Source organism: Cyclopterus lumpus, chromosome 8 (genome assembly GCF_009769545.1).
Source record: "Cyclopterus lumpus isolate fCycLum1 chromosome 8, fCycLum1.pri, whole genome shotgun sequence".
Taxonomy (NCBI): Eukaryota; Metazoa; Chordata; class Actinopteri; order Perciformes; family Cyclopteridae; genus Cyclopterus; species Cyclopterus lumpus.
The window spans coordinates 3,858,275-3,873,264 of NC_046973.1; the positions used below are offsets into that span (position 1 = coordinate 3,858,275).

At 44.8% G+C, this 14,990-nt stretch overlaps 1 protein-coding gene across 2 annotated transcripts in view; it reads left to right on the plus strand.

Moving 5' to 3' along the window:
- The window catches only part of LOC117734944 (protein kinase C beta type), a 68,404-nt gene that overhangs the window by 47,069 nt on the left and 6,345 nt on the right, over nt 1-14,990 (plus strand). For both annotated transcript variants that reach the window (XM_034539312.1, XM_034539313.1), the window contains 7 exons: nt 5,646-5,819; nt 7,290-7,381; nt 8,309-8,371; nt 9,383-9,521; nt 9,643-9,723; nt 10,432-10,539; nt 14,661-14,801. In XM_034539312.1, coding sequence (XP_034395203.1) covers nt 5,646-5,819; nt 7,290-7,381; nt 8,309-8,371; nt 9,383-9,521; nt 9,643-9,723; nt 10,432-10,539; nt 14,661-14,801 — 798 coding nt within the window. The remainder of the gene's footprint in view (nt 1-5,645; nt 5,820-7,289; nt 7,382-8,308; nt 8,372-9,382; nt 9,522-9,642; nt 9,724-10,431; nt 10,540-14,660; nt 14,802-14,990) is intronic.

Genomic DNA, 14,990 nt, shown 5'->3' on the forward strand with positions numbered 1-14,990 from the left:
AAGTGTTTTATTGTGTGTCGTGTGAGTTTTTCAAACTCGGACTCATTTTCTGTGAAGAATAGATATCAGAACACATTTTCAATGAGCACACAGTGTACACACCCCCGCCCCCCCCCCCCCCCCCCCCCCCCCCCCCCCCCCCCCCCACCCCACCCCACCCCACCCCTACACACATCTATATTACATACATTACATTACATACACAATGCTAATAAAAGTGTGGAAATTGTAGGTCCTGTGAAAATAAAAACATTCAAGCACGGACACCTGTCTGCTCGCAGTAATGCAGACATGCAGGCCTCAGTTTAGAGTGATGCAGCTCAGCCCGCTGCCATGCAACAGAGTGTGATGCAGTGATGCAGCAGGGTTCATTTGTTTTCCACGGGGTAAAGTCGCTCTGCAAGGTCAGCACAGAAAACACCGTGGCATCATTTACGACATTTGACAGTTGATATCCCGAGGACTGCTTTTCTGTCAAGTGACCCTGAACAACTTTCTTGGATTTAAAAAAAAAAAAAAAGGGCGTCGCCAATAGTGACAAAAAGCCCCCAACTCGTAAGCAGAAGAGCCCGTTCACGAATGACACTCAGACCAACGTGACCTTGAAACGTAACCAGGAAGCTAAACACGTCAGGAAAACTGCCTTAAATCACGTGTAAGAGTCACCATGAGCGGCTTGTAACCGCGGCGACAAAAAAACAAGACTAAAAAGCGTCTTGTGCATCTTTTTTTGATCTTCGATGAAAGCCTGTGGTTGTGTGTCGTCCTCCTCGTGTGTCGTCCTTGCGCTTGTGTAAAATGAGCTTTGGGCCAGATGGTGTCCTTCCTCTCTGTTTTCAACTTTATACAGTTTGTATTTACATAGAGTCACACTGCCGCCATATGGGACGTGTCCACGCATTCACAAAAACACACCCACACACACACACACACACACACACTCCCTTACGGCTGCTTTTTTGTCAAAGCATACCACCAGCGTAGATCCACCTTCAATAGATATTGAAACACATTTAATCACACGCACGCGCCGGCCACTTTATTAGGTACACCTTGCCGGTACCGGGTTTGACCCCCTTTTGCCTTCAGAACTGCCTTTAATTCTTCATAGCATAGATTAAACAAGGTGTTGGAAACATTCCTCAGAGATTTTGATCCATATTGAGATGATCGCATCAAACTGTTGCTGCAGATTTGTCGGCTGCACATCCGTGATGCAAATCTCCCGTTGCACCACATTGCAAAGTTGCTCTATTGTAATGGTCCTCAAATAGGCGTAAGTGAGATTTAAAAGTAGCATCCATTCACAAAACCTTTTAAAAAGAGTTATTTCATAAATATTCAATAAAATATGATTTAAATCCCCTTTCTTCCCCATTCTGATGCTGCATTTAAATGCCTAAATGCATTGGGTTGCTGCCATGTGATTGGCTGATTAAATATTTGTGTCAACGAGCAGTTGAACAGGTGTGCCTAATAAAGTGGCCGGCGATTATATATACTGCGTGTCTCTGTCCGTCGGCGCCGCACTCCCTGTAGTATCCCAAACCCGATAACCCCTCTACATTATCATACCTGAATATTCATGTGGCATAAAGCTGCTAAGTTTCAGATCTCAAAGGGAAAAAAAGATGAGGTGGATATATAAGGTCGCTCTTATTGCTCTGTACCTGGAAATAATAATAAGTGCGATATGCTTCCCGTTTACGTCGTTGCGCTGACATTCAGTAGACGGGTCGTGGTTCTGCTTCACAGCACCGATCCAGACGCATAGAATATGTCGGCTCGCTGTGGCGTTTCCTTCTCCACTCGTCTATCTTGCTTCCCCCAGAGGAACGGTACATTAAACGCATCAATAAATCAATCAAACTCAGCTTGACTTGAGCAGTTGCGCAATTCACGAGGGGTCAACCTGTGTTTTATGCAAAACGTTTTTCATTTCTTTCTTTTTTTCTCTCTATGAAATAAGATTTAGATGAAAGATCCTTTTTGTTGGGGGTCCCAAAACTCAATTAGCCTCGTGGGAACTACAAACACCAGCATGCTCGCCGTGTAATGTGAAGCTCACATTCTTCTTGTCTGTTCTCTGCCTCATTTCAAGATTAAATGTTAACGTACTTTTATTAGTTTGAGAGGAAGAGGAAGGCCGTGGAGTCAGTCGACTAGTTTCAGCAGAATTTACTCCAGTTACAACTTTCCTGCTTCTCAAAAAATTCTTTCCAAAGCCTGTAACTTTTAGCTTGGAGTCACCTGTCACAGGAACACAAAATTAATGTCTAGAGCTCTTCAAATTCACATTTTCATGGCTCACTGTAGCATCTGATATCATATCGTTATTCTTTTGCACCTAGCATGTTCGCTAGCTAGTAAAACTTAAAGAGTTATAGTTACTGAACACATTTTAAAGAAATAGTTCAACATTTGGGAATGTAGCACTTTCATATCAGTCAATTTACAATAAGATGGCAGCCAGTAAGCGGTTATCTTAGCTTTGCATAAAGACACAACCAGCACCTCTAAAGTTCACTTATCAGCCGTCGCTAAGCTAAGCTAAGCTAAACATGTTCTGGCTGTGGCCTTTATTTTGAACAGACCTCACCACACGAAAGTGAATAAATACATTTCCCAAATGGTTGAAAATCTTCCTCCTCAAGCTTTTAAGGTTTGCTGTGCACACACACACACACACACACAGCACAGACGTCCCCAACAGTTACACTATAGGCTACGCCCATATAATTCCACCGTACAGATTTCCATCCAGAGAGTTGAACTTTTATGACCTGGTCACAAGCCTGCTGCAACTTTTATGAGATGACCTGCGAGCTGAGACTTGACCTACATTTTGCCTGCTATTTGCAGCAGCACCGGGGGTTTTCAGGAAAGAATATATGAGGACGGGAGAGGCGAGAGCAAAGGAAGTAGGGAAGTATGAAAGACGACGAGGAACAACGGGGAAGAGAGAGAGACGGAAAGGTTTCCTTCTCTGTTTGAGAGACTGTAAGCAGCATGAGTCTGACCTTGGCTACAAGACGTTCAAACTGCTGAGTACACACACACACACACACACACACACACACACACAGCAAAGCAGAGGCCTCTCACAGTGGTTGCATTCTTGGCATCTGTCTGGCCGACCTGCACAAAAGTCCGCAGCCACAGCTCATATATAAAACCACCAACACTTTACCATAGTCCACTTTACCATAGTCTACTTTACCATAGTCCACTTTACCATAGTCTACTTTACCATAGTCCACTTTACCATAGTCCACTTTACCATAGTCTACTTTACCATAGTTAGTCCACTTTACCAGAGTATACTTTACAATAGTTAGTCCACTTTACCATAGTCTACTTTACCATAGTCCACTTTACCATAGTATACTTTACAATAGTTGGTCCACTTTACCATAGTCCACTTTACCATAATCTACTTTACCATAGTCCACTTTACCATAGTTAGTCCACTTTACTATAGTCCACTTTACCAGTCCACTTTACCATAGTCTACTTTACCATAGTTAGTCCACTTTACCATAGTCCACTTTACCATAGTCCACTTTACCATAGTCTACTTTACCAGAGTATATTTTACCATAGTTAGTCCACTTTACCATAGTCCACTTTACCATAGTCTACTTTACCATAGTCTACTTTACCATAGATAGTCCACTTTACCATAGTCCACTTTATCGTAGTCCTCTTTACCATAGTCCTCTTTACCATAGTCCTCTTTACCGTAGTCCACTTTACCGTAGTCCACTTTACCGTAGTCCTCTTTACCGTAGCCACTTTACCGTAGTCCACCTTACCGTAGTCCACTTTACCGTAGTCCACTTTACCGTAGTCCTCTTTATTGTAGTCCACTTTACCGTAGTCCACTTTACCATAGTCTACTTTACCATAGATAGTCCACTTTACCGTAGTCCTCTTTACCGTAGTCCACTTTACCGTAGTCCACTTTACCATAGATAGTCCTCTTTACCGTAGTCCTCTTTACCGTAGTCCACTTTACCGTAGTCCACTTTACCGTAGTCCACTTTACCGTAGTCCTCTTTACCGTAGTCCACTTTACCGTAGTCCACTTTACCATAGTCCACTTTACCGTAGTCCTCTTTACCATAGACTACTTTACCATAGTTAGTCCACTTTACCGTAGTCCTCTTTACCATAGACTTTGGGTTATGAAGATGGTGAACGTCTTGAACACGATAGCTGCTTAAAACTGTGAAAGTATGAGATTGGGAGGATTTGTATTATCTCTCGACGTGTAGTCGGCTGAGCCGGCAGCTAACCATGCTCATGTGACCTGTGACCTCTGTGACCTGTGTGACCTGTCACATATGTGTGACATGTCTCCTGGCTCAATAAAGCTCTTAAATTCATAACTTTGTCATTTTTGTAAAACCTCATGTTATTTACCGCATCACAGATTTGATAATAACAGACCATGAAATTACCATTTTCTTTAACTTGTAACAATGCATATTTTCCAACTTCTGAATATCAAATGTATCATCTCTAATATAAACATGTTGGCATGCCGACGTTAGCACACGCGCACAAGTAGCAACTCTAAACACACAACACATATATTATATTATATTCACTTTCTGCTAAAGTCCTTTGCTTCCTCCTTCAATCTCTTCCACCGTTGGTTTAATCCCCCCCACCCCCCACCCGCAGAGAGTGACCTAAAGTATGACATCATCCCCTCTTCTTACTCTACTTTTTATTCTCCTGGATGTTCGTCAAGGGCACGGAGAAGCTGCTGAACAGCATAAAAAAAATAAAATCGTACAGAAGGCCCAAAAATAATCTGATAAACATTTTCCATCGACAACCAAAGATTTCAGTCCAAAATCGCACGATCAACTGAATCATTCCCCGTGTTTTACATATATATATATATATATATATATATATATATATATATATATGTGTGTGTCGTAAATAGCGGATTTGGTTGGGCGAGGGGTTTAGGGAACGTTTCATTTCTCAACCGGGTGGAATGGCGCAAAATAAAATATCCTGGCAGATAAAACTGTGTAAAGTTTTTTTGTGTCATTTTTTATATGCGGGATGATGCAAGTTGATGACACGTTTTCTTTTTCTTCTTCTTCTTAGTGCTACGATTCACCGGACATCTATCTCACAATGTGACCGTTTTCATTAGAGCTTTCTGGTACAGAGCGACATGCAGTCACACTATTATCGAGCCCTTTATAACCTCCTTTCTCCTTTTTGTAAGACCTTTCTTTTCTTTTTTTCCCCCCTCAGATGACATCTTGAAAGATGATGAATCGGTTTTCGCTCTCCTTCCCTCCTGTCATCCCTCTTTTTATTTCTACGTTGACTGTCTAACCCCAAACAGCGTCTCTTTATCCCCTCCACCCCTTTATCCCTGCCCTTTACAGTTCCTCCTCTCTCTCCCCCTTTTCTCTGCCTCCCACATCTGCCTCCCTCGCCCTCTTTCTTCCCTTTCTCCCATGCACCCCTTCTTTCTTCCAAGGTGATGTTACCATAAAGGCCCGACGGGAGCGGCGTGACACAATGATTTTGAATATTAACGACTTTCTTCTTCCTTGTGTTTCCTATCCATCCTCTCTCCTCCTTTCTCCTCTCTCTCTTCCTCTCTTTAGGTGATGCTGGCGGAGCGTAAAACGACGGAGGAGCTGTACGCCATAAAGATCCTGAAGAAGGACGTCGTGATCCAGGACGACGACGTGGAATGCACCATGGTGGAGAAGAGGGTGCTGGCGTTGGCTGGAAAGCCCCCGTTCTTGACACAGCTGCACTCCACTTTCCAGAGCATGGTATGTGAACGGAGAGTTTATATTCACGTCTTCTTCAAAACAAAAGCCCGGCACTGTCACTACTTCATTTTTGTTTATGTCATTTCTATTCATTGAAGCAATAGTTCAACACTTTGGGAAATAAATGTGTTCACTTTCTCGCCCAAGAGTGAGCTGATATCGTCCCATCGTATCTGTGCATCACATGTGAGGCACCAAATGGTTGGTTTATCTTTGCAAAAACCCACTTGCACACCTCTGACGCTGGCTGACTAACACACAAACATCCCGTTTGTTTAAGCCGTACAACAACAACAACAACAACAACAACACACAAGGGTAAAAACAACATTCTGTGAGGGTTATCTGCTGCACTTAACAGTTTTTTTGCTGCCGCTTCAGGCTCCCTATGAACTTCTGTTTAATGGGAAAATGTTTGCTTGGTTGGTTGCACACACACACACACACACACACACACACACACAAACAGTGACTGTCAATTTTTACATTCTGTCCGAGGCGACTCCGTCCGTCGGCCCCCACGCCTTCACATCGCGTCTGAAGGGAGTCACGACGAGGTGTCCCGCCGGATTCACGTTTGATTCCTCGCTCATCTCCTGACGTATAATCCATATTACACCAAAGATGAGTCGACGGAGGAGTAAATATAGCTCGCTGGTCACATAACGAGACATTCACGCGCGACGCAAACGCACTCGTGAGGACGTGTTTTTTCATTCTTCGGTGAACACTGCGCGTTGTTTGAGGTTCGTGGTTAAAGGCTGGGCAGATAGGGTCGACCTGGCCGACACACACGCACACACACACACACACGCGCGCCAGAAGTGAGTGTGTTAATCCTCCTCAGCAGCACTAATTCTCTGACCAGAGGAAGGCTTTTGATATATGGGACGTAACAGGAAGTTAAAACACACACACACACACACACACACACGTAAAGACAATCATAACATGCGTGCATACACACATTCATACTGCATATGCTGTGTAGCGCATGCACACACACACACACCCACACACACACAAGGAGCCCATATTGCACAAACCACCGTTCATAAGCCTCGTCAGGCACACTCACACACTACACACGGCCACGAATGCACAAATCCCTCACACACTGTACCTTATTGGCAATTTCTGCAGATAATGGAGGAGAATTAGCTCTTAAATGGATGTTGCTGTGTTCCCTCAGTGGAGGTCTGCCTGGGCGACGACCCAATCGCCTCTTCCTCGATTCATTTTTCTCTCTCTCTCCATCTTTTGACCCTCTATTTTCGCTACCAATGTCATTTTCCTCTCCTTTTTAATCTTCTGTTATTTGACCCATCACTCTCTATCTACCTCTGAGCGATCCCTTTCTCTCTACGGTATCTTACCTCTCCCCCCCGTAGCCTCGTATTTCCCTGAAACATGTACGTTTTGACCTCTCTCTCTCTCTCTAACTCTGTCTTCCCCTCTCTGTCTCCGTAGGACCGCTTGTATTTCGTCATGGAGTACATAAACGGAGGAGATCTCATGTATCAGATCCAGCAGGTCGGCAAGTTCAAAGAGCCCCACGCTGTGTGAGTACCGACGACGCACAAAGACGCATTCTCATGCCATCGCAACACGCCATCTTAATCCCACGCTTATGAGGTGTTTCACAGTGCGTTTAAAAAAATAAAGTCATATCGAATAAGCCGTCAGCGGTTTTGATGGATGAGCAACCTAGCGGGGGCCTCTGGGTTGAAATGTGTTTGTTGGCCCCCCCCCCCCCCTCGCCGATAGCACGTCGCCGCTCTGAAGGACTTCAAAAGAAATGAAAGTAATCCAGCAGCTCCTGCAAGTTTTTCTTTTTTTTTTTCCAGTGTGTGGTAGAACGCCTCCGAAAAAAACTGCAGAATATAATTAAGGTGGCTGGCGAGATCACTGGCGTCGAGTCAAACCGGCGGGCTGACATATTTGACAAGCGGGCTGTCGGGGGGAGGGGGGGAGAGAGGGGGGGAGGGGGGAGGCGAGAGCCGTGGAGGAGTTTGCCCTTCATCTGCTTTATAGGGAATTAGAGTTCCTTCCCTCTGGCAGAAGATTTAGACCGCTGGAGGGAAGGAACTCTTTTATCTCATCGACTTGTTTCATTTATTTATTAGACAATAGTCGGGGTATTGAGGATGAGGACGTGTATTGTGTTGGAGCTTCCTGCTGATCTCAGATTAAAACATCCAGCGATCCCTGCACGGCTCTCCTCGCCAACATAGAATGCCTCCCGACGTCGTTGAGGTGCACGCGGCGCCCACGCAAACACCGTCGGCCCGCGTGGTCCAGACTCCTCCCGTTGATCTTATCAGCCGCTCTCTGGCCTCGGAAGAGACAGCGCCGACCTTTTACGCAGACACACAATCAACGCAACGCACGCACACAATTTATCCATCTGCTTTCCTCCTGTCCTTTCCCCTCGGAAAACAAAAAAAACGGTAATTAGAAAGTGTGTGTGTGTGTGTGTGCGTGTGTAGATTCTATGCAGCGGAGATCGCCATTGGTCTGTTCTTCCTCCATCTAAAGGGCATCATCTACAGGTAACCTCCACCTCTACATATACTTGTCTATAGCGTTGACGGAACACACACTTATTGTTTTTTCATGTATGACCTTGTAAATAGTATTAAGGTTTAAAAAGCTAAATGTTTGACACATTGTTTTTTTACAAGGTTTATTTAAAGTAAAGAGATACAAAATAATTGGAATAAACAACCATATTCTTAAGTATTCATTTTAATATCAGAACTACACAACTGAAGGGAAGCGGTTGAACACCAGGGGCTTTTTTTTCCCCCCCGTAATAAATTATTTTAGAAAAAAGAATTCGCCAATATTACGCAGTGGAAAAAGCAGCGTAATATTTTTACAGAACAATTAACTTTCTTAGTGAATAAAGGTATCGACCAATCACGTGGAACGAACATATTCAAACATGTATATTGCACAACAACAGAGAAGGCAAACTTTATTTCTCCTCTCGACCTCGACACATGCAGCGAAGACCTGATTGACTTCCGTCCTTACCTTTCAAAATAAAAGCCCAGAACATATACTCTGTCTAACAGGGGAAGCTCAAATTCTCTTGGAGCGTTACGTTAAGAGACAAACTCAATGGAATATCCTCCAGTAGTTCAGTTTACCACGAAAGACGTGCATAAATCTATTTTAATTTCAATAATACATTTTTCTTAAAGTGCTGCACCTGTCTCATATGTGCATCGCTGCCAGTATTAATAGCTTTGATGCAAAAAGGCAAGAATTCTTGCATTTTCCGGTCGTTTAATCATCACACCTGTCGCTGTGTAAATGCCTTTTAATCTGTAATATTCAGACAGGATATCAGACTCCATCCTTTTCTGAGTAATTGACTCTCTCAGTCGCCACAGAAGCAAAGGGGTTTTTGACCTTTTTAAGACTTCAACTGCAATTAACTGCTTCACGCTGTTTATCATATCACGGCATACGCTCGTATCCAAAGAAATGTTGAGATGATGAACCTTTCGAGCGGAGCGACGGCCCACGGTTGACGCTGCGTTTCCCTCCTGCAGAGACCTGAAGCTGGACAATGTGATGCTGGACTGCGAGGGCCACATCAAGATAGCAGATTTTGGCATGTGTAAAGAAAATATGATCGACGGAGTCACCACCAAGACCTTCTGCGGAACACCGGACTACATAGCTCCTGAGGTGTGTGTGTGTGTGTGTGCGCACACTTTGTATTCCAGCTTGTATTTAAGTATTATTCGTACACACTGCCCTTAATTGCCTCAGTGATTTAAGTGACTTAATATAATATCTTGCATTTCAGATCATAGCCTACCAACCTTATGGGAGATCTGTGGACTGGTGGGCCTTTGGAGTATTGCTCTATGAGATGCTGGCTGGACAGGTGTGTGTGTGTGTGTGTGTGTGTGTGTGTGTGTGTGTGTGTGTGTGTGTGTGTGTGTGTGTGTGTGTGTGTGTGTGTGTGTGTGTGTGTGTGTGTGTGTGTGTGTGTGTGTGTGTGTGTGTGTGTGTGTGTGTGTGTGTGTGTGTGTGTGTGTGTGTGTGTGTGTGTGTGTGTGTGTGTGTGTGTGTGTGTGTGTGTGTGTGTGGGGGGGGGTTAAGGGTTATTAATATAATTACTAAACAGTGGAAATAAAAACTGCATGAATATGTAAAGTACAACTTCTTTATCAACAGCATTTGTATTCACGACTGAACGTGACAGAAACAAAACAAGCGCCCGTGATCGCAGCCTTTAGAATGTGACATGGCGTAATGAAAGGTTAGCTATTAAATTATACCCCTTGATGAGTTTTTTCTCTCGTGGCATTAATAATTGTTAGAGTAGATGTGACATTCAAATCCTGGATATCTCATTTGGAGTGCGTATTGTTGAACGTGTGAGTGTTTGAAGTCCTGCGGTTTTGATTCTGAGGAGTTCAGACCCCCCCCCCCAAAAAAGCTTTTAATGATTCAATTTAAATGTCCTCTGTTTGTCCTGCCTGCCCCCTGCTTTACCTCCTTTCCTCCCTGCTCTCCTCCCTTTTCCTCTCCTCCTCTCTTCCTCTTCACTCCTTTCTTCTCCTCCTTCTTTAACGGCCCTTCTCTCCAGCCTCCATTTGACGGTGAAGATGAGGATGAGTTATTTCAGTCCATTATGGAGCATCACGTCTCCTATCCCAAGTCAATGTCCAAGGAGGCAGTCGCTATCTGTAAAGGGGTGAGTGCCCGCACACACACACACACACACACACACACACACTCACTCACACACACTCACACACTCTCTGTATAACACAAGTCCTTGTCTGTCTCGCAAGCTAAACCTTGTTCCCTCCTCAAAAAGTCTCCCTCGCTCTCTTCTCGAAACACACACACACACACACACACACACACACACACACACACACAAGAGGGTATTACATTTGTTTGAGGAAAGGAAGCAGGGCAAGAAGGAGTAAGAGAGGGACATCGCAATTATCTGCATAATTAAAACCATTGTAAGGAACATTTATTTGGAGTGAAACAACATTGTTCACTCTCACTATCTGTCCTGCTTCCATCTCTCTCTCTCTCTCTCTCTCTCTCTCTCTCTCTCTCTCTCTCTCTCTGTCCTAACACTCTTGTTTCCTCTCCTTCTCTCTCTGCAGTGTTCATTGTTAAGCCGCTGTTTTGCTTTTTTCATTGTACATCCTATCTATCTCTGACACACACACACACACACACACACACACACACACACTGCTCTGTCCTAATAGCCTAAGTCTGTGCCGTGTGCTCAGTTGACTGTGGAAACTTCTCTTCAGAAAAGACCGTCCATGACGTTTCCCATATGATGTCACAGTATAAATGGTTAGAGGACTAATAGCAGGCAAAATGATTATTACATTTTAATACTATGGGATGTCTTGACGGGTCACATTTACATCAGCTAATCTGAGGGCATGATCCTCAACTACAAGACAGGTCTGCATCTGATCTGCCCAGATCATCCCCTCTGGCATCATTAAACCTTCCTCTCATTCATTCTGTCTCTTTTGCTCAGTGCTTCTGTCCATGATTCGCTCTCTTTCTTTCATCTCTGTTCATAAATGAACGTCATTACTATTATTTGATTTCTTTTCTTTTGCCTTCTCTCACCTGAGTCGTCTCTCTCTGAGAATCTAAAACAAGCCACCGAACCACCGCCTGCAGATGAATGAATAACTGTTGCTGCTTCCACAGAAGTTCTCCAGAGAACCTTAAAAGAATCCAGGCGTGTGACGTCTGTGTGTGTGTGTGTGTGTGTGTGTGTGTGTGTGTGTGCTGATTACTGCTAAAAGAAGTGGGTCTTCACCTCTCTGTTCTGCGCACACACAGACACACACTCACACACACTCACACACATATTACCATCAACACACAGTGCAGCTTGAGTTAAGACACACACGTCTGTGTCGGCATGACTTCCTTCCACTACATTTAAACGCAAAGGCAAATTGATAATAAATATGTTCACTAAGATGCACGCACGCACACACACACGCACACGCACACACACAGGCTGTGTAATGTATTAGTGATGATAACAGTGGAGCTTCAGTGGAGCATGAAAGCTCGCCTCCGTCCATCCAACAGCTCCCACTGCGCCCTTCCAGCATCGCCTGGGTTAACTCAGTGTGAGCGTGTGTGTGTGTGTGTGTGTGTGCGAGTGTGTGTGTGTGTGTGTGTGTGTTTGAGCGTGTGTGTCTACATGAAGCTTTCCTTTTCAAATGCTACAAGGCATTTCCATTTTGAAAATGGAAAAAAAAGCGATCCTGTAAAGTCTTCAGTCTTCTTCAGTCAAACCGAAGCTTAAAGAACCTGTTGACACATTTTAGTTTAGTTTAATTCTTACAAAGAAGAGACAAGTGTTTTTTCTTGTGTTTCACGGCATTTTATTTTGGTGTGTTTCAGCTGCTGAAATCTAAAATAAATGTGACATTTCGGTGTGAAATTGAAGACGGAACGCGACTGCAAACATCGCGCCTATAATTAGTATTAACAGTTGTCTTATATATCGTGGATGTAACATCGTACTTTATCCGCGTGTTGAAGGTGTTTCCTTCAGTCCTGAGGTCATGTACCGTGTGTGTGTGTGTGTGTGTGTGTGTGTGTGTGTGTGTGTGTGTGTGTGTGTGTGTGTGTGTGTGTGTGTGTGTGTGTGTGTGTGTGTGTGTGTGTGTGTGTGTGTGTGTGTGTGTGTGTGTGTGTGTGTGTGTGTGTGTGTGTGTGTGTGTGTGTGTGTTGAGCACATGTGTGGAAAGGGAGTGATCAGAGACATTTCCACTCCCCTGCTTCCACCCTGACCAGCATCCATATTTCATAGCCAGCAATGGGCCACACACACACACACACACACACACACACACAAAGCTGCTACTGCAGTATATTCTGTAGTGTTAGGCACATGATGTCTTCAACCACATGATTCTACAGCAGAAAGTAATTGTGCAAGGATGTCCTTACACATCCAAAGACGCACACACACACACACACACACACACACTCCCTATTGTGTTCTGCGATGCAAGAAGCAAGTTTTAATTTAAAACGCCGTCATCGTCGGTATGGAGTCAGAGCACAAGTGCACGAAAAGATGAACACGCAGTGTATTGATCATCCAGAGGGAAGGTCGTGTGGCGGTTGGCTTAAAGTAAAAAGGTCTCGACACCTTTGAAAGGTCAGGCGGGTCAGCGCCCGCGATAATGGAGGAGGCGCGCGCACGATGAGGTTTTAGTCCGATTCCATGTATTCCTGCTGTGTTGTCATGGCTTCAAGTCTTTAATCAACTCAACGGGAAAATGCATTACAGACGACGTAATATCATCTTTTCTTTGCCTTTCGTGTGCATTGCAATGTTAATGCATCTGATCTGCATCAACGCAAAAGCCCTGCGCTCCACCTACCTCTGTGCAAGCGGCCTCCTTTTTTCCCCCCCGAGTCACGCACGTATCTGATAGCAAGAGACCGTTTCTACGCCCCGGTGCTCATTTGGTTATTTTAGGAAATGCTGAAATTACCCGTCGATGAAATGGCGACGTTGTTTGCTCCACTGCAGGGGACGTAAAGTGAATGCCACGATTGTATAGGAACTGTTTTTACCGGATGGCGAGCGGAGCGCCGTTAGAGTCACCAGAGCGAGTAAACCAGGCCGTTTCCTGCGATCGGTGACCCGTTTGGGTCCGGCTGCTCCGCTGAATGTGCCGTTCTGCCTCACTCGATGCACACGGGGACAACGACTGCAGATCCACCAAGACGCTCTCCAAAGGACAGAGGCCGCTGTAACTGTGATGTCGGCCCGGAAACACGCTTGTCTTTAGACTTTAGAAAGATCTCCACTCAACTGTAGCAGCTCCGGTGGTTTTAAGTGTGCCCCAAATGGGTTCGCTTTGGAACGGTTGTGAATGCACATTTCATCAATGTCGGTCATTAAAGCATCAACTCTCTGAGAGAGATGGAGAGAGAGAGAATTACATTTGTTTTTTTCTAAAGTGTGTGTTTATGTGCACATATACGTGCGTGTGAAGTTGACTGACCTGTGGAAAATGTAATTTTATTTCTAATGTAATGAGTTATGACTGCTCCTCCTGAGGGAGGCACGCGCACACACACACACACACACACACACTGACGTCACACGCCTGGATTCTTTTAAGGTTCTCTGGAGAACTTCTGTGGAAGCAGCAACAGTTATTCATTCATCTGCAGGCGGTGGTTCGGTGGCTTGTTTTAGATTCTCAGAGAGAGACGACTCAGGTGAGAGAAGGCAAAAGAAAAGAAATCAAATAATAGTAATGACGTTCATTTATGAACAGAGATGAAAGAAAGAGAGCGAATCATGGACAGAAGCACTGAGCAAAAGAGACAGAATGAATGAGAGGAAGGTTTAATGATGCCAGAGGGGATGATCTGGGCAGATCAGATGCAGACCTGTCTTGTAGTTGAGGATCATGCCCTCAGATTAGCTGATGTAAATGTGACCCGTCAAGACATCCCATAGTATTAAAATGTAATAATCATTTTGCCTGCTATTAGTCCTCTAACCATTTATACTGTGACGTTCCTGCAAGCTAATAACCCCAGCACAGATTGAGGGTTAAGGTGGAGCTGGGTTTATCTGGTCAGGTGGGTAACTATGACCTTCCAGGTGAGGATGTAAACAGTAAAGATGGAGCAGTATACAAAAACAGGCATGCTAAAAACATGCTATATCGTGACAGAAGAGCCCAGTGCCACGTAGAGGAAGAGGTTGTGATGGAGAAGGAGACAGGAAAGGAAAGGAAAGGACATCCAGTAATTGTTTCCTCTCCGTCTGTCCAGCTGATGACAAAGCATCCAGCGAAACGGCTCGGCTGCGCTCCGGAGGGCGAGAGAGACATCAGGGAGCACAGCTTCTTCCGCTACATGGACTGGGAGAAACTGGAGAACAAGGAGGTGCAGCCGCCATTCAAACCAAGAGCAGTAAGTCTGAACCCGACTTGACCCCAAATAGGAGCTCCAATCCCCTTGAGTCGTGGGGCTAATTAGTCGGCCCCGAGCCGGCGGAGACCAGGAGTTTAATTCCTGTCGGCGGTGAAGTTGCTGGTGAAGAAGCTGCTCAGAGTGACGCGTCCGCCTTCCACACCTCTCTCTCTCTCTCTCCTCCATTCT